The sequence below is a fragment of the Carya illinoinensis genome, chromosome 5 (assembly GCF_018687715.1).
Source record: "Carya illinoinensis cultivar Pawnee chromosome 5, C.illinoinensisPawnee_v1, whole genome shotgun sequence".
NCBI lineage: Eukaryota > Viridiplantae > Streptophyta > Magnoliopsida > Fagales > Juglandaceae > Carya > Carya illinoinensis.
In genome coordinates this window covers 47065274-47091556 of record NC_056756.1, presented here as the reverse complement: position 1 = coordinate 47091556, position 26283 = coordinate 47065274, and the positions used below count along the sequence as shown (strand labels likewise).

Genomic DNA, 26283 nt, shown 5'->3' with positions numbered 1-26283 from the left:
TATGTATATACAGAGACATATATGCATAAATTGCATTTATATACACATAAATATGTATATATATTGATATATTCTTTTGCATGCATGAGTTTATATATATATATATATATATAGTGCTATATTTTCTAAATGGGGTGGAGCTGTGTAAGGTGATTGCATCTAAGTCTCTTAATAATAGTTGCATGTTCAATGATACGCTAGCTAGTACTTAGCTAGCCCAAAATTAGTCTACACATTTATATAAGTGCAACTAAATTATATTGATTGGTCTCATAGAATATCCAAAATTCAACAAGCTAGTGGAAACGACCAATGAGAATTCAATATTAACGCCATACCTCGTCAAAAATTAACTAAAAACCCATTCAATAGTTTAGCATAAGCAAACTGAATTCAGAAATAAAGGACAATATGAAGAAGGAAAGCTAACACTTATTTGTTACATATATAATAATATGAAGAACCTTTGAATTGTGAAGTATGAGAAGATTGCCATCCTTAGCTAGGGAGACTAGCTTTTTTATGCAACTAAATCAACAAACTAACATATCAGTTAAATTGCATTGACGATTGTGTATATTGACTCAATTCGCTCGATTGAATTGATGACCAAGACTGATTTGAACTTTCTTCAATGTCTGATTGTATGTATCTTTCTGATAATGCTGAGAAAGGCTTTGGAGGTATTTGTAAACATTCAATATCTCCTTCAAGCATTTCTATGACTTTGTTCATTGAAGGACGATCATTAGGTTTCATTTGTATACACCACAATGCAACTATGATCATCTTCTTAGTCATTTTCTTTTCCTCCTCGATGGCATCTTCTATTTCTATACCATTTTCATTGTGCAACTCATCATAGACACAAGTAGGGAAGTAGGTTTCACTAGAATGATCTGCAAATGTATTCAAGTTCCTTCGTCTACCTGTCATGTCCATCAATAACATTCCAAAACTATAAACATCGGCTTTCTTTGAGATGCCCCCAATATTTTGATAGCACAACTCGGGAGCCATGTATCCCAATGTCCCCCTTACAGCAGTCAAATAAACAATGCTATCATCTACTGAAAAAAGTCTTGCCAAGCCAAAGTCTGAGACCTTAGGTGTAAGATTCTCGTCGAGAAGAATGTTGTGAGGCTTGATATCGAAATGCAAAATTTGCATTTCACAACCTTCATGTAAATATTTAATGCCACGAGCTATTCCAAGAGCAATATCATGCATTTTTTCAAAGCTTAGAAGAATACTTCCTTCTTGTGAAAAAATGTATTTATTGAGAGATCCGTTAGACATAAATTCATATACAAGAGCACGCTTTGATCCTTCAACGCAAAAGCCAATGAGTTGCACTATATTAACATGGTGAATCGTTCCAATGGTAGCAACTTCGCTGATAAATTCTTGGCCATTAGCTTTGGATTTACCCAACATTTTTACAGCTACAAGTTGGCCACTTCGAAGTGTTCCTTTAAAGACAGTGCCATAACCACCTTCACCCAGTTTATCCTTAAAACCTTTGGTCATCTTCTTTACTTCTGAGTAAGAGTACCTTATTGGCACGAGATCATTGTGCTTTTGCAAAAATTCTTCAATGGCGTTATACATTGATAAATGTCTCCTACGCCACTTATATATCAAGAATGCAAACACAAATGGAGTCGCCAGTAATTTTGGTCCACAGTATGGTCCTATATAAGAAAGGGCATCACCGAAATAGATCATATATAAGAGAAAAAATTGTGTAGTTGCACAACTGTCAAATTGATCTTGAAACTAATCGGCATATATAGTGACTATTAGTTTTTCTGTCAAAAACTCATTAATGTTTTCCATTGCATTTATTTCCATTCTTTATAGCCTAAAGAATGATTTGCTAAAAATGTAATTAAAAAAAATAATGAAGACCAAAGGAAAGATGCAGGTTCTTACCGAACTCGATGAGAATGATCATTAGTTGGACTGAAAGTACTGCAAGAATATGAAAGAATAAACTAAGTAAACTGCAAGAATATGAAAGAATAAACTAAGTAATCAAGAGACTAGGACAAATTTAAAAGTTCAAGGCGTAAGAAAATTGCATAAATAAGTTCTATAAATTGAGTTGAGCTCGAGATTCTATATATGCCAGCTTTCCGACGTTCTTGAGCTATATCCTGTGGCTAAGGGTGAATAGTTTGCTCATAATATTCGAGGCTTGTTATTATAAACGAGGTTTCGAATGCAAAAAACAAGATCAAATCCATCATTAGGTAGACACTTCGATCGGTTATTATCCTGATCATCTACTTGGATAATCATCATCGGACCCAACGTACAGATCCAATTCTAGGTCATTAATTCATGTGTCTTTCAATCATATATATATCCTTCAAACAACTTTTTAATTTATATATAGATATATAGAAACCTCACCTCTGTCACGTTCATATAAATAACTGTAGATCTGAACATCGACTTTATTATTCAGGGGTACTACTGCATTAATGATGAAGAAAAGAAGAACGTTAACATCAGGCATTTGGAAACTCACAATCAATCATCTTTCTATTAATTGTCATTAATAGCATTTCATGTTATAATTTTCATGAAAGTCATGTCATTATAATAAGCGTATTCAATTTCTAAGTGCTGGAACTGCTTAATATATATCACGTTTAACATTAACGCGGGCTATATATGAATGATACGGCAAGAGTTTTCCTCTGCCTTAAGTGAGGTTCTATTCAATAAAAGGCGCGGGAGGTGCCGTTCTCATAAAAAAAAAAAAAAAAAAAAAAAAAGATACGGCAAGGGGTTCATGAGTTTATTTTTGTAACTGTTTTTAATTAGTTAGGGGCATGTGTCAGTATATATATGATTCACTTACATGTACCTTAAAAAATGAAAAAGAGAATAATCAACTGAAGACAAAAAATAATTATAAGGAAAATTAATAAAAGTGAGTTATGGATTCTTACCGTAGTCTGTCTGATGGAAAAACTTTTCTCGAATAGCTATGATCGTGACAAAAATGAATAAAAAAATTATTAATAAGTGAAAGGCTGAATACTTAAATAATTTTAAGAGTCTAAGAAAATTCTTCATTCTAAATTGGATAATTAACTAAGAAAATTCTTTATTCTAAGCCAATTTTTTAAGAAAATTATGTTTTATTGAGAATCAAAGAGATTAACCTCACCCCGGTATAAAGTACGTAGTATGCCGCGGAATCCTGTTAATTTGACAAAGAAAAGAATATATAGAAGTTACATGGTACCTTAGAAATCAACTTATATATAAACATCAAAGCCATTATAATAATTTGAAACTAAATTTTATTTATGTATCACATCATGAGCCTATATATATATATAGAGAGATAGAAACCTCACCTTTGTATAACCAAAATAGTTCTTTAGGGAGTCCTGGTTTCACAAAAAAATAAAACAAGGAATAAGGTTAGCTAGCTTTTTTGTGTAATTCAACATAAATATTATTTAAGTACTTGTTATTATTTATAGCTACTATTACTCTCTTTCTTTCCCTTTTTTACACATGTACAAATGTTAGCTAGCTTCGTTGTGTAATTCAACATATATAATAATATTGGATTAGAAATTGGAGCACGCTTTCTTTACTCACCAATACATGATCCGTCGTCGCTATAGACTACTGTGCCATTCGGGTCAACGCTGCAATAAACCCAATCGCCACACCTATTAATACAATCCATAGGGAACCATGTAAGCTGAAAACCATAGGCCAATTTGTTGTGGTAGTCTGTACAGGAGAAGTTTCTTTCATCATCATCTGGTAATTGGCCTTGCTCCGATGTCCAAACAATCTGCTCTACTTGGCACGATTCATCCACAACATCGCTTGCTTTCGTCCACCCATATGTAACATAATCAAACCCCAGCTTGGATTGGGTCAAATTATTAGGAGAGTTGGAAGAATACACTCCACTCTCAAAGCAAGTAGATTTGTTCAGATAGATCCCAGGATTCATTGGTTTTTCACACTTCAAAAAAGCCACCGCACTCCAGTTCAGATCAGAGTACAGATAATATGGAGTCCGAGCATCGAATATTGTATATAACTTGTAGTCATTAAGAAAATAACGAGGGATAGAGGAGTAATTATCCTTCTGAATACCCGATTCCACAACTCGTATTGTTCGGTAACTGTAATTGATTTCCTGTACGTAATATTTTCCGCCAAATAAGTATAGCACAGTTTTTTTGTCCTCACATGACAGATTATACCTTTCGTCGCCGCAGTTTGCTGGCTGGTCTCTCAATCGAAACGGATGACTTATGTTGTGGATATTGCCGCAGGAAGTAGCACAGTGATCACCGTCCTTAACGCCGAAAGTTTGATGGACTAGCAGTACTAGAACAATAACGGCGGTGAGTCCTGCAGGGAGGAGCGACACACCTGATCTCGTCATTGAGAGAGAGAGAGAGAGCCAGAAAAGGGGATTATGAATTTATGAGAGAGAACCGCTGTAAACAAGCATGTAATTAATAGTGTATATACTTAGACGTAAGCACATGCGTCACTGAGTCCTAAAAATGGGAGTCTTTCTTTCTGTTTGTTTCAAAATATCTTTTATCATTATTTGCATCCATCAAATTGACAGTACAAATATATCTGGCCCCCACCATACCAATAATTAGATAAAGTTATCTTTTTAATAATTAGATAAATCCGATACTATAATCTATAACTTATATATACTAATAGTATTGGATTTATCTATAGTCTATATAAGTTATAGATTTTTTATATGAATATATATAATTAAATGTGTAAAAACATATTTACAAAAAGTATATATATTATATTTTTTTAAAACTCCTTAAATATTTTAAAAAGAAATTAGAAACTGATTAAAAAAGTATTTTTTTAATCACTAAGTAAAAATTTTAGTTTATATTAATTAGCAATTTACACATATAATATAATATAAAAACTTATATACAACATAAAGAATTATATAACAAATATTTCATATATAAGATAAAGTTATATATATATATATATATAAGACCGGTTTTCAAAATGCGAGAATCGGTACAGATTGATTCCAACCGGGTTTTTTTTTTTTTTTTTTTTTTTTAGAAACCGAAACTGGAACAGGCTGGTTGGTGGGTTCAGTGTTGGTGGGTTCAGTCAGTTCGACCGGTTTTTTGGTTTATTTTTATGGCCCTACTCAAATCTGATTAATGGAGCTAGCGGCCACTATGGCTATCCCATCTAGACCCCTCCTATCTCATTCTTAACGGATAATATATTATTATGTGAGTATTCAAACTTCTCACTATGCATGGCACCTACTTTATGAATAAGACTAGTCCAATACATAGTTACGACAAGAATCTCAAGCTAATTTTAACTGAATGTAAGCCATTACAAGTAACTAGCTTGTTTCCAATTAATTGTTTAATTTTTGAAATACTCGTATCCTTCAAGGAATTAATCAAAATCAAGTTGAACGAATTGTTTGAATGAATGAATCAAAAGCTGCAGACTAATTATTGTAAACTCTAGTGCCAACACAGGTTTTAAGAAAGTTGAAAATGCACAAAGTTAATTATTATATGGCATATAGTTGAAGGCTAACCGCATACGAATTCAATTTGTTTACACAACCTTATATAAAATAATTCCTAACATTTTCTAAGTAATTTCTAGATATTGATGGGTCATAGAAAACATGTTCCATTACTGGTTTGCAAGTCAAATCATAGTTCACTTGCAAAGCCAACTGCATTGGCCGAGCGGTAGCTCGATTTGCTTTAAGGCTATCTCAGTGGAAAATATGACAATCACGAGAGTGCGATATTTATGTATTCCGTTAATTTTTAAAATTGTAAGCTGGCTATTAGCGATTGGCTCCAACAAATTTAAACTTATTTTAATTCATTTACTAAATGCACTGACCATCTATGCACATTATGGCGTTTGATCTTCATTTTGGTTTAGATATTAATTCCAATCCACATTATACATTATTGGCGGATCAAGGTCTAATATGCAAGTGGGTCTCACATTTATTATACATTGCTATGGACACATGCAGGCTCCCTGAATTAGTTCTTTCTCTCATAATCTCTACTATATAAAATGTGAATTTATAAATATTTTATTTAGCTAGCACATTATCTTTCGTTAGTCTTGAATCAAAGCATATATAAGAATTTGTTTTAAAATTATTAGTAGATAAACGTCTAAATTTTTAGAATATTTATATACTTTTTGCAAATGAAAATTTTATATAAAAAAGAAAAAGAAAATAAAGCATGTAGCCTAAGCAATCCCAATCTTCTTTTTCATTTTTTCTAGCCCAATACGTACATATACAACGCAAAACTCTCATTGGTAAGAATTGATTGGCCACATAATCAATGTCTCATATATATATATATATATATATAGAAACGGGCTCCTTGACATTGAAAAGATCACAGCGAGCATCATTCCAATAGACTACTTGCACTAAAGCCTGTCGCTATTTTTGTTGATAGATGGATTTTAGGTTCTAATCAACATCACAGAAGATGACCCTCTTAAAAGACTTACCTCCTAACGAATTGTTTAATTTAGACCTCACATAGATTCATGTTGATTATCATTATTGATAATCATCCACGCATTGTATTATAATATACGAAAATACATTAATTACAAAGAAATTATACAAAATATAATTAACATGGCCTAAAATTAGGAAATTATATAAACATCATGAAACAACTTGATTCATCCACAGTAGCCGATCGAGAAGGATTTTGACAATTAATAGGACATGTAGCCTTCACAAAAATGGCTTATTATGCAGAGGAGATTGTATAAAGTAAAAATTCTTCTTTTTTATAAGGTCAGAAAGATGCACAACGAGGAGAGGGTTATCCTATGATACTTTTCTTTTAGCGACTCCAAACAACAAGAAATAAATAAAATATTCTTAAATATAAAATGTAACTCGATAGTAAAGTACTTAAGTCTTATTTGAATAAAATTAGATCATCCACCACTGATCCTAAAGTCTAACTTGCACGTACGTACAAATTCAATTTGTTTACATGCACACACTTATAAATTCCAACAGTTTCCAAGGGATTTCCTTCTTCAATCATCTAACAAGTGAGTCTCACATTTATAAATTGTTATGGAGCATGCACACATACAATATATCTATACAAGTTGGAAACAATGTTATGTTATCTGAAAACATAAAATTAATTTTCTATATTATAAAAAAATGGGTTTTCAATAAATGCCTTAGTTTTTGGAATATCTTTTTACTTTTTGTCAATGAAAAAAATTTATATTTTTCTTTAAAAAAAAAACCAAAGCAATCCCAATCTTCTTTTTCTACCCCAATATATACGCAACGTACGCATGAGAAATCTTGCTGGTGTAAATTTTGCAAGTGGTAGACCGCATAATCAACTTCATGGGCTCGACCACTATATATGTAGAAGACATGCCCCTCGACATTGAAAGAGATAATAACAACTAATGGGTCTTCATTTGATCACTTTGTAATCTTATTATGAAAGTTTTAAGTATATAACTAAGTGTTAGTGAAATATACAATACAATAAAATTAACATTTAAATGAAATCAATTTAGACTGAGGCATGAAAATCCTGCTCTCTTTAAAGAGATTCAAGCCCTCTGTGTTATTATTAAAACAACATTTTTTTCTTGCTTTATATATATTCAACGGACCATTATTTTGTTCTTATTTTGGAAGAAAAAAGACTGTATAAAATGTAAATTTCATAAATATTTAACTCGGATTGGTTAATTTTCTCTCCAATTGTAAGCTTATCATGAGCTATTGAGATGGATGAACGATTTGCTACTAAGATTGGCAAAAGGGTAATGAGATTTCTTTGAGCTATTTCATGAGCAACCAATGGCCCAATGTTGTTATATTGTTTTTGTTTTTTAAAGTTTCACCCAAGATTGAATATTAGGTCTTCTAGTATTGCAATGGGGGCATTACAAGGATAACAGGAGCGAAGGTCATAAAGGGCATGGTTTGAGAAGAGAAATGCGGGAGCAATGATATCATTAAGAAGAGTGGGTTTCACATGCAGCCATTCCAATAACATATGATTCATTAAGGGTTTCCACAAGTTAACTCGATCGGCTATGATAAGTTATATGTAGCAATAATGGCGACAACGTAAACAAATGTAGGTCGTATTGGTTCTCTTGGGAGCAATGAGACTCATTGACGACTTTCTAGCTATAAGCAGATATTTCCACTCGGGCCACAGGCTCATAAGGCAAGCCCAGATCATGGGAGCCGAATCCAACTGGACGGCCCCTTGGCCCACTAAGGGCGCCAACCTCAAAGTTGAGGTTAGCCGATGACCATAATTACACGACAAGTCCAAAAATGCAAGGAAGGAGGGGGCACTTTGCACCGGCACTCCCTACGATGCCTAGCCATAGGAAACATTGTATAGGCAGGTAGGCAGGAAATGTGGGGAGACCTTATTCTTCTGATAGCAAGGGATGAGGAGCCTGGCGACATGCACCTATAGGATAAAAAGGACAGGAAGCCATGCTATATTAGTGGCGTCATTTCAGAAGTCATGTCATATTAAAGGAATCTGACTAAAATAACAGTTGATGAACATATACTCCTACCATGGGGTATGGACGAGTGAAAACACTCTTTAAACTCTCTATTCTACTAAGGTAATACTGCCTCAAGCATCGGAGATTACCCGGCCTCCACCAAGGCTCCCAACTCTCAGTTTTTTCTCTAAGTCTGCAGCCTAAGACTAAAGACCCGAGTCGTTGGAGCCTGGCCCAAAGGAATACAAATAGGGGCATAAAAAAAAACTGGTGAACAGGTAAACCGGACCGGACTGGACCAAACCGGTGGAATTGATCTGGTCTCTAGTTTGATTCTATCTAGTACCGGTTTTATTTTTCTTTAAATCGGTCAAAATTGATCCGGTTCTGATTTTTCTTTTTTCTAAAACCGGACTAAAGATTCCATCACCCGCTTTCCCTTACCCCCTTGTATAAAGATTTATAACGTTAGATCGATTCCACCTTATTTGGTATCCAACGATGAGCCACCAGATGAAGTGAAAGGTATATATTCTATTCTATCTAATTTCCACCTCTGCACTCAATTTATTCACACTTTTATTAATGCCTAGCTTACAAAGGCTCTTCTGCAAACTGCCGAGTTGAATTTTCTGCATTAACGAAATTTTAATTTTGCACCAAAGAAATATGAAATTAAATATATATAATATATATACACATATATTGAAGGGTTTTATCATGATTAATCATGTGAAATCACCACTTCACTCAATATTAATAAACAACATTAACACCTTACTTTCACGAGAAAAAAAAAATATTCTCTCTGTTTTGTAATGATCATAAGCATGATGAGAATCTGATATGTTAAACCATTTCGCAGGTACATCAACAAAACTAGTTGTCACTGCTGGTAAGTTGTCCCATGGCTATATGACATTTTCATCATCGGGCAAGACCATGGGATATATATCAGACTTCTTGATCACTCGCGATTGTTCAATATGTAGGTGCCGTCTTAGGTTCATTTCTTGTACTGTTGGTAGTCTTTGCTCTCCAATGTCTCTATATGAATGATATGGTAGAAAAAGAATATCGGGCGAGGATTGAAAAGTTCTTGGAGGATTATAGAAATTTCAAGTCGACAAGATACTCGTATGCTGATATTAAAAAGATTACAAATCAGTTTGCTGAGAAGTTGGGCCAAGGAGCATACGGTACAGTATTCAAAGGAAGACTTTCCAATCAAATTCATGTTGCCGTGAAGATCCTGAACAACAGTTCTAAAGGAAAATGGTGAAGAATTCATAAATGAAGTGGGAATAATGGGTAGAATTCACCATGTTAATGTGGTTCGCCTTGTTGGATTTTGTGCTGATGGATTTAGGCGAGCACTAGTTTATGAGTTTTTATCAAATTACTCACTAGAGAAGTTCATATTTTCAGCAAATGTCAAGAACCGTTTTCTTGGATGGGACAAATTGCAAGATATTGCCATCGTCGTTGCAAAAGGAATTGAATATCTTCACCAAGGATGTGACCACCAAATCCTCCATTTTGACATCAAACCCCACAATGTTTTGCTGGACGATAACTTTAATCCAAAAATTTATGATTTTGGTCTTGCAAAATTGTGTTCCAAGGATCAAAGTGTAGTATCTATGACTACGGGCAGAGGGACCATGGGGTATATTGCACTCGAAGTGTTCTCTAGAAACTTTGGAAATGTGTCTTATAAAGCAGCTGTTTATAGTTTTGGAATGTTGCTACTTGAAATTGTTGGAGGGAAGAGAAATGTTGATGTCACAGTGGAAAGCACTAGCAAGATCTACTTTCCAAAATGGATTTATAATCTTTTAGACCAAAAAGAAGAGCTAAGGGTCTTTATTGAAGATGATGGAGATACTAAAATTGTAGAGAAACTTGCAATTGTCGGACTATGGTGCATACAATGGCACCCAATGGATCGCCCTTCCATGAAACTTGTAGTTCAAATGTTGGAAGGAGAAGAAGATAAATTAATCATGCCTCCTAATCCTTTTGCCTCCTCAGGCCCTACAAAAGTTCAAGCACGGAAGCCTACCACGCATTTAGGTCAAGATTTGGAGGTTATCCCAGAATTAGATTAAGTATAATTGTTTAGATTTTGTTTTGAAATCTTGTCGTAGTTGAGCATTATTACTTTTGATTTTGCAATCATAAAGGAATTCAAGGTTGTTTCTTTTCTATGAACTTGAAATGATCATATTTGTTTCGGATAAAATCTAGTAGTTTGGAAGGGGCTAATCAGTATTGACCAGTACCCTCATGGTAGACACGTTCTTCTGTCAAGATTCCCATTTTGTATGGTATAGTATGTTGCAACGCAATATACGTACATGACCCATTAATCATTAAGGGCAGTGACTCAATGCTCTTAAGTAGTTGTTTGTTATATACTAAGTTATGGATTCACCTTATGTTATTAGTATTAACCTAATGAGGTTAGATTTTGAATTATGATTCAAACATATAGTATAACGGGTCTAGTTCATTTTAATTTTGGACATTTTTTTTTTAAATCGAACCTGTGTATATCAGTTTTTAAAAAAAGAACCGATGTCAAATCGATTCATCATTGAGACCGAAACTTATAGTTTTTCTGGTTTCGGTCTAGTCCGATCCTTTTTTTTTTCGGTTTTAAGTATTATCTATGTTAATAATAATATGATCTTTACATATATTAAACTATATATTAGTCTATTTATATTATCGTATATACTTATTATAGTATAAGTACATTACTTATTTATTTTTTAATAATTAATACACATTAGTATAGTATTGGATTTATCTATAGTCTACATAAGTTATAAATTTTTTCTATGAGTGTATATAATCAAATGTGTAAAAATATATTTACAAGAAGATAATATATATTATATTTATTTTTCCAAAGGATACTGCTACACTCACCGAGACTACTGAGAGTCTCCACTGAGACAGCCAGATTCCATTTTTTTAAACTCCTTAAATATTTTAAAAAATACAGAAATTGATTAAGAAATACTTTTTTAATCATTGAGTAAAAAAAAAACCAATCAATGCAAAGTCTAGATGAGAATATCATTTTCTTTGCCAAAATGTATTTATCCTTGATATATATCAAAAGTAAGTTTATATTAATAACTTAATATTAATGTTCATGTTTAAGATGAAAATTTTATTAATTTTATGTTATAAGATTAATAGTCATAAATAATAAGATTAAAATTTTAGCTTATATTAATTAGCAATTTACACCTATAATATAATATAAAAATTCATATAAGAAATATTTCATATATAATATTAAATTATATATATAAAGAAACTGGTCTCATTCCATTCAAACCGGTTTTCAAAATGTGAGAATCGGTTTTCAAAATGTCCGACCGGTTTATTTTTTATTTTTTTTTACGGCCACAGATAAGATATCATTATGTGAGTATTCAAACTTCTCACTATTCATGCCACGTACTTAATGAATAAGCCTAGTTCACTATACATAGTTATGATAAGAATCTCAAACTAATTTTAACCGAATAGAAGCCATTACAAGTAACTAGCTCGTTTCCAATTAATTGTTTTAACTTTTTTAAGTACTCAATTTCTTCAAGGAATTAATCATCAAAGTCAAGTTGAACGGATTGGTTGAATGAATGAATCAAGAGCTGCGGATTAATTATGGTAAACCCTAGTGCCGACACAGGTTTTAAGAAAGTTGAAAATGCACAAAGTTATTATATTGCAGATAGTGAAAAAAAACATCCTTATGCTAACAACCCCTAAGTTCCCCCACCTTGCCTCTGATTCCAACTCCTAATTGAAAGCCTAGCTATTGAATCAAAAATCTTGAAACTCTTGAATATTAATTTGGTTATGCATTTAACTTTTAATATCATAATTATATTCTAGCTACCATGCTTCATATTCTACGACGACTCCCTCTGTTGATACTGATTTGAAGATTACTATTTTCCTTTTAGTAATTCCACTCACCTATTACTATTCAAACTTAAACAGCGTAAAAATTGAAAAAACAATTAAACAAATTATGAAAAATTAAACAATTAAACAATTAAACTTAAACAGCGTAAAAATTGAAAAAACAATTAAAAATTGAAAAGACCGCATAATCAATGTCCCATTGAAAAAACAGCGTCATGAGAATAAAATTAAACAAATAAAGAAATAAAAATTGATTTTCGACGTCTCGGTGAAGTCTAACCGTGTACGAATTCAATTTATTTACGCAACCTTACAAATTCCTAACATTTTCCCAATTAAGATATCGATTCGATGGTTCGTCCAAAACATGCTAATTAGTGGTGCTGATTTTTCTAGTCATTGGCATCTTCTCCACGCCCACGGCCGATTAAATGCACGACTTGACCATTGACTTTGCTTCATTTTTTTATTTTATTTGAAATAGACTTTTCTTCATTTTGGTTTGTCCTCGAGGAGCTTTTTTATTCAATCATTTTGGTTTTCTCCCAATACCTGCCCTGCCCTGGAAATTACTCTCCTTTACGTACGTTGACAGAAGATGGGGTCGACCACTATAAATGTATTGTCTCCCAGTACCAGGCTGAAAGCTCCTTGACACTCCATATGACAGCGCTATTCCAACAGACCTCACACGCATTGCATTATTAAAATCTAATTTCTCCTTTACGTACGTTGATAGAAGATGGGGTCGACCACTATAAATGTATTGTCTCCCAGTACCAGGCTGAAAGCTCCTTGACACTCCATATGACAGCGCTATTCCAACAGACCTCACACGCATTGCATTATTAAAATCATCTACGTGTCCATTGCTAATTGATAAATAACATACAAATTAGCATAAAAGAGATAGGGTGGGCTTGGCTACGTACGTTGAAGCAGCTCACGGATGAAAGATATATGGAGTCAGTGCAAATATATATATATATATGTAGGCCCAAATCATGCAATATTACACAAAGCTCACCATAATTAAACCATAATTACTAGGAGAGTCTCACAATGCTCATATCATACACTCACACTGGCCACAAGAAATCATGAGAAGCGTTTGTGTGCTGCATTTGGAATCTTGGATTTCAACTTTTAATTGGGTTTGACTTTGATATTTGAAAGCTTTTAAGAAAATAGTTTGATTATATAAATATTCTCATTTCTTTCTTTTAAAAAATTATCTTTTTCTTTCTATTAATCTTGTTTTCAAATTTCTAATATTTAAATTTCAAAAAACAAATCATCCATTTTTAGTGATCATATTTTAAATATATATATATATATATATATGAAAAAATCTTCACAACCTCCCAACACTCCACACTCCACATTTTTTTTTAATTTTTATTATTTGATCTTTTATCAAATATTTAATATATAAATAATGAATAAAAGAATTAAATTAATTTAAAAATAATAAATTCAAAAAAAATATTAAAAAAATATTAAAAAATTAAAAAAAAGTGGAGTGTGGAGTGTGGAGTGTTGGGAGGTTGTGTAGCATTCCTATATATATATATATATATATATTGTACTTTGGTAACTCAACTAAGTGGAGACAAGAAGAGAGGTGCTAGTGAAGCCCATATATTGGGGGTTGGGCCTTGAGAGAGAGAGAGAAGCAACATGCTTTGAGGTTTTCTAGTCTTATTTTCTGGGCCATCATCAATTGCATAGGTATGATCATCCTGACTCATCTTTTCACTTAGTCCAAAATAAAATCTCAAAAGAATTGTTTGCATATAAATATCTTGAAAAAGAAAAGGACAAGTTTTTATTTTGTTCCATTTTAAAGGTTGAGTACAAAGAACTCTCTGATTGTTTAGAGATTGATGCTTATAGATATGATTTTTTTAGCAAATTTAAATATATTGTGCATGTGTGAGAGAGAGTTAGATATATATATATATATATATATACTTCCCTATATGTCGCTACAATTTGAACTATTAAATTATGTAATTAAAAGTAACCAAAACTATATTATGATGCTTTGTGATATCCCGTATTTTAGTGTATTTTAATTGAAAGATTATTTTACTTAATTTAAATATTGGTTCTCTTGTTTTAAATCTAATATGTTTCTCATTGGATTTATTTTGTGATTTTTAAGTTGTAGAATTTATTTTTGATGTGCTTTCTTGATATTAATTATTGTTTTGCATTTAAATTGCTTTTTGATTTAAATTAGTTTTTGGGCTTTAAAATTTTTGTGTTGTTGGAATTTATTATTTTATTTTATGTAGTCACTACGTTTAAATTAATTTATTTAATTGGCTGTTTTGAAAATTATTTTCATTGGATTAGTTTTGTGACCCAAGTTGAAAGGGCTGGACATCATTTCTTTCCCTTCATTTTTCTTTTTCCCTCTTTTTTTTTCCCTTCTTCTCATTTCTTTTTCCTTTTCTTTTTCCCTTGTTTCTCCTCCCGCGTGCGAGCCACCCCCTCTCCCTCTCTTCCCTTTCGTGAGTCTCTATCTCACTACCCTCAACGCCGTCGTGCTCCATCGTTCAACGACACCGCCTAGCCTACAACCTTCCCCAACCTTCGGCGAGCTCAACCACCCCAGCCACCACGCCCATGCCCCATCCTTCTCTCTCCTAGCCGCTTAGAGCCCGAAAGGGCCATAAGCTCATTGCGCCGCCCAATGGCACCACCACCACCATCATAGCTTCCCCCTCCTACCGGCCAACATTCTCCACAGATCTCGGCCCTTAACTCGTCGTCGTTTACTCCTAAGAAGCCCACGACCCCCTACGGTTTTCTTCACCTTACGCCACCATCACGCCACCTTTGCCCACTACCTCTTTACCACTTCATCACCGACCTCCGAGCTACCTAAACCACTCTTCCTTAGCTCTAATCCACCACCGTTGAAGTCCATCCGTCTCATTTTTCCGATTTGTGTTTTTAGCCTTCAACCCCAGCCCACGCCGCCACTCACGGCCAACCACCACTACCATTAGTTTCACCAACACCCCTAAATCCTTCCATAGCCATCCCAAGTCTTCGTTTATCTCCGTTCAAAAGTTGGGTTTTTAAAACCCACGACCCTTGTCCAATTTTCGTTCTTGTGTGGCTGTGCCACCACTTCTAGCACCTCTTTGATCATCTAAAAATTATATTATAGCGCTGTAAGTAATTTTCCAAAGACCTTTATGAGATTTAAATATATTTTGCACTAACAAATCTTTTGTGATCTAGTTGGTTGTACCGAACGTTGAGTTCGAGGAGTTTGGGGGTCGATTGGATTAGAGGATGGTATTGTTTATGGAATTGGATTATGTTGGGATTTGTTGGCTGTTGAATATTTATGTCGTGTCATATACATTGCATAATTGCACGCATGTTCATGTTTGTAAATGAAAACTAGGTTTTCGCATAATTGCATGCATGTTCATGTGTATATTTGAAAACTGGATTGTCATGTGAGATATGATTTTGGACATATTTGAAATGAACGGATTGAACGATTTGAGAGAGAGGAACTGTAGTGATGGTGGTAAGCAGGGACGGTAGTAGAGTCCCGCCTACAGAATAAGCTGTAGGGATGGTGGTGGTCTCACATGTGATTCCCGCCTACAATGCAAGCTGTAGGGATGGTGGTAGTCCCGCTTGTGACTCCCGCCTACGGTGCACACAGTAGGGATGATGGTAGAGTTCCGCATGTGATTCTCGCCTATAGAGTTAGCGGTAAGGATGGTGGTAAGCAGAGATAGTGATAGTCCTGCCTACGATTCCCTCCTAAGGTGCACGTGGTAGAGATGGTAGTAAGCAAGGATGGTGGTAGTCCTAACTGTGATTCCCCGCCTACAGTGATTGGATAAATGGATATGTTAGACCATTTTTTAAGAAAATGGCAGTTTGTGATTTAATGGATATGAGGACACATATCCATTAAATCACCTCATATCCATTAAATCACAAACTAATACAGTACTGGATTTATCTCTAATCTATATAAGTTATAGATTTTTTATATGAGTATATATAATCAAATGTGTAAAAACATATTTACAAAAAGTATATATATTATATTTTTTTAAAACTTCTTAAATATTTTAAAAAGAAATTAAAAAAAACTGATTAAGTAAGCGTACAACTTGCGAATAAGTTCAAACTCAGTAGGAAAAATTAACTGTTCATAAATATAAAATACAATTCAATGATAAAAAATTCTAACTCGACTTGTGTTTGAATAAATTAATGAAACAAATAAAATTTGATCATCCACCACTAGCTAAAGGCTAACATTTTCCAAGTAATTTCTAGATATGGATGGGTCATAGAAAACATGTTCCATTACTGGTTTGCAAGTGATCAAATCATATTGATCACTTGCAACGACTGCTGCATTGGCTGAGCGGTAGCTCAATCTGCTTTAAGGCTATTTCAGTGGAAAATATGACAATCACGAGAGTGCGATATTTATGCATTCGGTTAATTTTAAAAATTGTAAGCTGGCTATTAGCGATTGACTCCAACTTATTTTAATTCATTTACTAAATGCACTGACCATCCACGCACGTTATGATGTTTGATCTTCATTGTGGTTTAGATATTAATTCCAATCCACATTATACATTATTGGCGGATCAAGGTCTAACATGCAAGTGGGTCTCACATTTATTATATATTGCTATGGACACATGCAGGCTGCCTGAATTAGCTCGTTCTCTCAGAATTTTTATTATATAAAATGTGAATTTATAAAATATTTTATCTAGCTAGCAGATTATCTTTCATCAGTCTTAAAAAATCAGAGCATATATAAGAATTTGCTTTAAAATTATTTGTAGATAAACGTCTTAATTTTTGGAATATTTATACACTTTTTGCAAATGAAAGTTTTATTATTAAAAAAAAGAAAAATAAAATAAAGCAGCCTAATTAACAGTACTCCTAATCTTCTTTTTCATTTTTCCTAGCCCAATACATACGTATACAAGGCAGAAATCTAATTGGTAAGAATTGGTTAGCCACATAATCAACGGCCCAATGAAACCTACAAAAAATTATTATTTATAGATCAATTCAAATCATCTGAAATCACATCAACACGTTCAAACATAACCTAGTCAAATCAAGTGAAACACTTGGTAGTACTGGAGTTGAAAGGTTCAGGGTCAATGCAACCATGTATCCCGTGTTTGGCATGTTAATTACGTAGTCTAGATTACAATTGCAATTGGATTAATTTCCATGAAGTTTCAGTGCTATTCAATTGCAACTTCATTGGGCGGTAGGTTTTGAAGAAGATTTTGGAATAAATAAACCTGGCCAATGTTAGAGCCTCAGCCTAGCTAGTATTTTCCAAGTAACTGCTAGATATCGATGGGTCATAGAAAACATGATGCTACATTACTGGTGCTGGTTTTTCTAGTCGTTGGCATGTTGTTTACGCCCATGCACGCACTAGTGCACGACTTGACCGTCGACCTAGCTAATTAATGACTTTTCTTCATTTTAGTTTAGATATTCCCAATCCACATGATTACTTGTACGCGGTGGTCCCCGAGGAGCTTTTTTCTTCAATCAGCTCACAAGTGGGTCGACTCACATTTCAAAATTGCCATGGACGCATTCAAGCCCCAAGTTCTTAGAATGCTACTAAATTAATACGAATTTGTAAATATTTATTTAGCACGTTCGCGCGTTAGTTTAATTCAAAGATTAGTGCAAAATTAGGATTTGCTTTAAAATTATTTGTAGACAATAGAACTGATAGAAATTTAAACAATATGTTTCCAACTATTATGAGTTGCATAAACTATGAGAATATCTTCTAATTGGTCCTTCCGTTTATAAAGTCTCAAAAACAAAAATAATATTAAAAAATTATATTCTAATAATATTTTATTTAATTTTAAACTTTCATCTCATCTCATCTCATAACATATGCGAAAATAATTATATGTTTTTCTTTAAAATAGGAACCAAATTACCAGTCCCAGCCAATCTTCTTTTTCAATTGCAAGTGGCCGCGCATAGACCCGCATAATCAACGTCGTCCCAATATACAAGCAGTCGACCACTATATACCGGTTTAAATCTAAAAAAGATACAAAACTGGACCGAACCAGACCGATTATATCCCTATATGTACGCATAGATCATAGAAAATTAGTTTATTAGGCACAAATCGTGATTTATTTTATAAGTTCACTACAGTTTTATTTATATCAAATTCAACTTTTGATAAATTTTAGCTCATTCAGGAAATTATGAAGTGTTTGTTCGTGTGTCTAAAAATATGAATATTAAAATCAATGCTATATATATATATATATATATAAAGTGTTGTTCGGCAACAGACATATGTCCACAAAACTACAAAGGATTTTATTATCTTGCAAAATGTCAAAGTACACTGTGGCATGAAATTATAATACATAGAACCATCATACTGTTCATAATAAACATATACATGAAGTTACACTGCGAAAAATCTAATTCCTCAATTATCACATTATTCACTCTAGTGAGGTGTTGAGCGAGCCTTGAGCAAATTCTCTGTCTGATGTTCACTCGAGCAACATGTCGAATGAGTGTCCAGCAAACTCTCTGCCTAAGCTTTGCCGGATCGATCTATCACGTGAAGAACTTTCTTTCTAATGATTGTGAAGTCACCAATATGGTCAAAAAAAATTTTCGGTGGTGCTACCCTAAGGCCCCCACAAGGCTTTGCAATGTTCGCTTCGGCTTGGGTCTATTAGCCCAAGCCTGCACTCAAGACTCGTTGAAAATCCGCCAAAAAAACTATAAAGCATCATTGTCAAATCGGGTCATCAAATCGGACTGTCACAAGAATAAACTAAACTCCAGAAACCCAATAAATGTTTCCAATTATTTTGTGCTGCATTAACTATAAGCAAAAACCAATATATACGAGCTCGCATTTTGCAATGAAATTATGATGCTATATATCTGAAAACAATAAATCATAAATTTTCTACAAACTTTGGCATTTGACAACGATATTATGTTTTCAATTACTTTGTGATTCACAAGCTTTTTGTGAATGAAAAATTAAATATGTTTTTCTTTTAAATAGGAATGAAAATAGTGCCAATCTTCTTTTTCATTTTTTTCTACCCCAATATATACGCAATGCAGAAATCTTGTAATCAATTGCAAGCTGGGGTAGACCGCATAATTTATGTCCCATTGAAGACATGTTTGACCACTATATAGAAGACGGGCCTCTTGATGTTGAAAAGACAGCATCATGAAAATAAAATTAAACAAATAAAAATTGATTTTCGATGACTCAGTGAAGTCTAATCGCGTACGAATTCAATTTATTTACACAACCTTACAAATTCTTAACATTTCCTAAGTAAGATATCAATGGTTGGTAGAAAACATGCTCATCACTGGTGCTGATTTTTCTAGTCATTGGCATCTTCTTCACGCTCACAACCTGTTAAGTCATAACTGTATTCATTAACATTACTTTATAATTATTATATTACTTCTTCCTAGGTATTATAGTAAATCGTGATATTTCTTGACTACGTTATATATGTTAACATTCTCATTTCTTTATTTCCAAAAATCGTCTCCTTTTTTTCATTTTCCATTTATCTTATTTTCAAAATATTACTTTCTAATAGTTATGTTTTAAGTAAATTCATCTCTTGTTAGCGATCATACATTTTTAAAAAATAAAATTGTACTTTCCCTTGTTGGAAAAAATAGAGAAAATAGAGAGGTTCTAGGGAGCATAATGAAAGACAATAAATATTTAAGATGAGATATGGAGAACAACAAATATTTTATACATATTTTTTGAATTTTTTATAATTTATTTTTATTATTCTTTGCTCAATATGGTGTACACACCCGCACCCACCCACACACACACACACATATATATATTTAAAAATTAAGGTTGGCATCTATCAAAACTACTTTTAATTCTAAAATAATTAATCAAGTCCATTTAAATAATTGAAAGAGATAACAACAACTAATAAATATGCATAATTTAGTAATTTTGCTAGGAATGTGTTAAGTAACCAAGCCCATCAATTTTTTTCTTTAATGAGTAGTGAAGCCCATGTATTGGGGGTGGGCTTTAATTGAGAGAGAGAGAGAGAGAGAGAGGGGCATCAGGCTTTTTGAGGTTTTTCACACTCTTTTAGGGATGGGCTTACTCTCTAGGCCTTGAGACATATTGATATGTGATGGGCCTTCATAAATTGCTAGAGTACAACAATGATCTGATGATCATAACTCACATGTCAAACTTGCCCAAACTAAAATCTCAAAATAAATGTTTGAAATAAATATCTCGAAAAATAAAAGGACAAAGTTTTAGTTTGTTCAATTTTTACTAGGTGTATACAAAGAGCTCTCTCATCTTTTAGAAATTGATATTTATAAAAATGATTTTTTAGGCATCAAGGATATATATAGATATGTGTGTGTGTGTGTGTGTGAGAGAGAGAGAGAGAGAGATTTCCCTATATTTCAGTAGAGTTTGAACTATTAAATTATGTAATTAAAAGTAACAAAAACTAGAATTAGAGCTAAACTTAAAAATTGATTTGTTTGTAGACCTCGGTAGAATAGATCTTAACAGAAAACTATAATTCCTATATCAAAGCCTTTAAAATCTTGTGTTAACCAACTATCTTCCTTCCAAATATCAAGACTTATACATTTGTGCTACGTAGAATTAGAGAATCGGTAATTTGTCAGGGCATACCACAATTTTGGGGTATCATGAACTGAATATCATTCACTTTAAATTTCTTGTAACTTGCACAAATAATCCTTAATACACCATTTTATAGGCATAGGAGGATAAGGAATATGAAATGTTGATATATTAATTAATAAGATATATTCATAAATTAAAGATATATATCAAGCTTTTCATTGTGATCAATTTTGAGATAAAAATTTACCTCACCATTGTAAACCCAAAATGGTATTCCAAGGATTCCTGGTTTGACAAACAAAAGATAAATAATGTTAGCGGTTGGAGACATTCCTATATATTATAAGAAGGTGGGGGATTATGGGGTATACATGCATAAAGAAATTTCGTAAAAGTAGCATTCATCGTTTACTTGATAAGAAATTGGACCTGCACTGTTTACTCACCCGTATGGCTTTTTCAGCAAAAGCGACGTTGTTCGCTGAACTCGAAGATGCCGCACTTTCCACAATCTGTAGGGGTCATCCAAGAAAGCTCAAAACCGTATAGCAATAGGTTGTGTAAGTCTGTGCAGGAAATACTACTTGGGTCTTCTAGTACCAGATTGCGGACTGACCACGATGTCTGGAATATATGCTCTACTTGGCACAAGTCCTCCACATCCCCTGTGTTCATCTGGCTATATATCACACATCTAAACCCGACCTCAGGTTGGGATGAAGATGAGTTGGAAGCATACGATCTATTGCCAAAGCAAGTAGATGTGTTCAGATACCCTGGGGAATTCACTCGCTTTTCACAGTTCAACAAAACCATGGTTTCTCTGATTCCCCACTTTCTATAATATGTATTAAGGACGCTACTCTGGCCGATACACCAAAGGATGCAGTGAATGGCACAACAGCAAAAGATGGCTCATGCACCAGACCTGCTGTAATAGAAATGCGCATGTGAGCTAATGGAATATTGTGGAAACCTCTGGAAGAATATTTGTGTAACTAACTAGCTGAGCTGTACAGTGAGGATTTAATCTAAGAATTGTATTTGTCGAGACTTGCATTATAAATACCTATGGAAACAGAGCATTATGTATGAGAGGAAAAACAATCAACAGTGAAATTCTGTCAAGCACTTTCCTTGCCTTTCTTCTCAGTTTTATTCTTTAGTCTCTTTAATATGGAGTATAATTCCATAAATATTCAGAAGGGATGTAGGAGTTGTTATCCTTCTGAATACCTGTGTCTACAACTCGGATTGTTTGGGAAGTGTAATTGATTTCCTGTACGTAGTGTTCTACGGACAATAAGTATAACACAGTTTGGCTGTCCTGACATGACAGGATATACCTTGGGTTGCCGCAGTTTGGAGGATCGTGTTCCAATCCAAATGGAGAGCTAATGTTGGGGATATTGCCGCAGGAAGAAGGAACACAGTGCCGATTTGCATCCTTGGCACTGCAAGTTTGATGAAGAGCTAGCGCACAACTAGAATGATAAGGGCCACAGGTCCTGCAGAAAGGGGCACACCTCTCTTCATTCTAATTTCTGAGAGAGAGAGAGAGAGAGAGAGCATAGCGCATAGCTTCCACAGCTGTGAAGAAACAATATTTGAGTAGTGAGAAATGATCTTTACAAGTTATACATATACAATTTCATGCATAACTTCAGGGAAAAAAAAAAAAACTGTTTGTTAATAGAATTCAATTTTTTACAAAAGGATCAAACTTTGTACTTAGTATTACTAGCAAGTAGTACTCGTGTCGCAGGATGCTACTAATTATTAGTTTAAATTAGTTGGGTGCGGGCACCTGCGCGTGGCACATGTTGTTAATTAATCGTCTCATCACATTTCTTTCTATTTTATACGATTATTGCGTCAATAAATTGGTCGTGTCACCAAGATAGTTTGATTGTTTTCCTTTCGAGAGAGGTCGGAAAACCAGATCAGACAATTTAGCATTTGCTCGATCGTAAAAGAATGGCAAAGTCATATTTCTTCTTGTTTATGCTTTTCATCTTACACCACAGCCAAGGCCAACATGATGAGTGTGCCGATTCATGGCAGTGTGGCAGCCACGGCCAGCCATTCGATTTCCTTTATGACTCAAGGACCTCCACGGCCAACAATACAGTGCTCGAGCTGCCAATTTCAGTCAAGCTTTTTGTCGAAAAGATTGACTACAAATCTTAGGCAATTCAAGTATATCATCCTGATCTTTGCTTTCCTAGAGGGATCCGGTGACTCAATTTATCTTCCTCACCTTTCCAATTCACAGATCAGTACCATTATGACTTTTCCTTTTTCAATTGTTCACATTCTAAAGGAGAAGAACGCAGTGATTATCCTATGATGTCTTGTCTTAATGACCCTAGATATAGCCACCAAGTTTATGCCTTGAATAATTATTCAGACATCAATGAGTTGCCCACACTACCTTGTAGAAAGATGTATAGTGTTAGATCAATTCCAGCTCAGATTGTATATAATGGTGACGATATCCTTTATTTAAACTGGTCCACACCAGCCTGCAGAAAATGTAGATCAATAAATATTAATACCGAGTTAGAAATTCCATGCTTCCCCAAACACAACGCTATCATCTTCTATACAATTACCAACTCTTTACTCAAATTCTTAACAATTTTGCAGGCTTAGCATATAATAGATGATCTTTTGCTAATCTCATGTTTACTTCATCAGAATAGAACGAGAATCTATTAGTTTTAACCAAAGAGGCAAAACAGAGAAAAAAACAGAGTATTTTGAAAGAAACTTCAATCTCCAACGTGAAGATTAATTATGATTGTTCTGCCCTTTCATTTCTCATTAGTCTGATATATATGCTTACATAGAGACTCACAAATTTCATTAAAAGCAGAGATACAACTTCCAAACACAAGCTAATAATAGAAAAGCTTAATATAGTAAAACATAAATGAAAAGTTCTTAGGAAATAAACATCACACTAACTGATCTTTAATACTCCTCCTTGATGTCATTTCCAGTTACACCAAGCTGTGACCTGAGAAACTGAAACTTGTCTCTTGGGAGTGCTTTTGTAAATATATTAGCAAGTTGCTCTTCAGATCTACAAAAATTCAAAGCAATTTCACCATTTGATTCAACTTCACGTAAAAAATGATATTTGATTGCAATATGTTTAGTTCTACAATGCTGGACTGGATTTTTGGCAATTGCTATTGCTGATTTATTATCACAAAAAATTTCAGTAGATCCCAACTATTTCTCCCCCATATCCTCAAGTATTCTTCTCAACCAAATGGCTTGGTTTGTACAATTTGCAGCTGCCACATACTTGGCTTCAGCAGTTGATTGTGCCACATTGTCTTGCTTTTTTGAACTCCAAGAAAACATAGCAGATCCTAGACTGAAACAGTAGCCTGAAGTGCTTCTTAGATCATCACAAGAACTTGCCCAATCACTATCTGTAAATCCCACGAGCTTTGTATTTGAAGTTTTCTTATACCAAATACCAAAGCTGATAGTTCCCTGCAGGTATCTTATAACTCTCTTAGCTGTTCCAAGATGAATTTGGCTAGGACGTTGCATGAATCTTGAAAGTAAACTAGTGGCATACAATATATCAGGTATGGTGTTACACAGATACAACAAGTTTCCCACAAGACTTCTATAGATCGATACATCCACTTTCTTTCCACCATCATCCTTCTTCAATTTCTCATTAGGAATTAATGGAGTAGCCACTGATTTACAACCTGCCATGTTGAATCTTCTTAAAGATCTTCAGTATACCTCCTCTGAGAACAGAAAATTCCTTTAGCCTCTTGACTCACTTCCATGCCTAGGAAATAATGCATATTTCCTAAGTCACTCATCTCAAAACTTGCCATCATATCCCTTTTAAAATTTTCAATCATTCCAACATTACTTCCTGTAAAAATCAGATCATCCACATAAAGAGATACTATAATCAAGTCATTACTGTTTTGAGATTTTACATACAAAGCAGGCTCACTTTTGCTCCTCCTGAAGCCTTGCTTAGAGAAATATTAATCAATTCTCCCATACCAGGCCCTTGGTGCTTGTTTTAATCCATACAAAGCCTTTTTTCAGTTTATAAACTTTACATTCTTCCTTTTCAAACCCCTCAGGTAGATCCACATAAACCTTTTCTTCCAACACTCCATTTAGGAATGATAATTTCACATCTAGTTGTAATACTTTCCAGCCCTTTTAAGCAACAAGTGAGACTAAGGCTCTAATGGTATCCATACTTGCAACAGGAGCAAAAGTTTCATTATAATCTATTCCATGTTGCTACACATACCCCTTGACAACCAACCTTGCTTTATGCTTCAAGATAGAGCCATCCGGATTTAATTTAGTCTTATAAATCCATTTTACTCCAATAACTTCTTTATTTGCTGGTAAAGAAACCAACTTCCAAGTTTCATTCTTCTCTATCATCCTAATTTCTTCTCTCACAGCTTTATGCCAAACTTCCTCCTTTGAAGCTGCTGCAAAGCTATTGGGTTCAAGTGTAGCATAATTACAATGCTCATATACTTCACTAAGAAGTCTTGTTCTTCTTATTGGAGATTCAGGAGTTGACTCTTCTTCACTATCATCAAAGAATACTTGAGTAGCAATGGGACTTTCTGTATGAATTTGCTGAATATCACTTGTTTCAACTTCAGCTTCTTCTTCTTCCATCTCAGTTGATGGTTGAACTGATATCTCAACTCTTGGTTGAACAACCTTCTCAGCTTCCCAATCCCAAGAAGCATTCTCATTAAACCTCACATCTCTGCTCACAACCAGTAGTTTAAACTTCTTGAAAACTCCAAAAACTTCAGATTTTTCATGAAAGAAATAAACCCACATCATTCTAGTAAAATCATCTATGAAGAGAATAAAGTATTTGCTTTGATTGTGAGTTAAAGTTCTCATTGGACCACACACATCAGTGTGAACCAGTTGCAGTTTTTCCTTGGCTCTCCAACTGCTTTCTGATGGAAATGGAAGTTTGTGATGTTTTC

The 26283-nt window shown here is 33.9% G+C and overlaps 1 protein-coding gene, 1 long non-coding RNA gene and 1 pseudogene across 2 annotated transcripts; 1 reads left to right on the top strand and 2 right to left on the bottom strand.

Annotated features, from left to right (window-relative positions):
* Positions 1-420: 420 nt before the first annotated feature.
* On the bottom strand, positions 421-4482 carry LOC122310972 (LEAF RUST 10 DISEASE-RESISTANCE LOCUS RECEPTOR-LIKE PROTEIN KINASE-like 2.7). The gene is made up of 7 exons (XM_043125276.1): positions 3628-4482; positions 3378-3410; positions 3185-3217; positions 2964-2999; positions 2419-2481; positions 1936-1974; positions 421-1694 (listed from the first exon to the last, which is right to left on the bottom strand). Exons 1-7 carry the CDS (start codon positions 4433-4435, stop codon positions 550-552), a joined length of 2157 nt encoding a protein of 718 aa, XP_042981210.1. The 5' UTR covers positions 4436-4482; the 3' UTR covers positions 421-549.
* A 5167-nt stretch (positions 4483-9649) lies between these two features.
* LOC122310414 lies at positions 9650-10700 on the top strand (annotated as a pseudogene).
* Positions 10701-21059: 10359 nt separating this feature from the next.
* Positions 21060-22929, bottom strand: LOC122310975. Its single transcript, XR_006242709.1, has 3 exons — positions 22609-22929; positions 21709-22193; positions 21060-21547 (listed from the first exon to the last, which is right to left on the bottom strand). It is a non-coding gene; the product is annotated as an uncharacterized LOC122310975 (long non-coding RNA).
* Positions 22930-26283: the final 3354 nt, after the last annotated feature.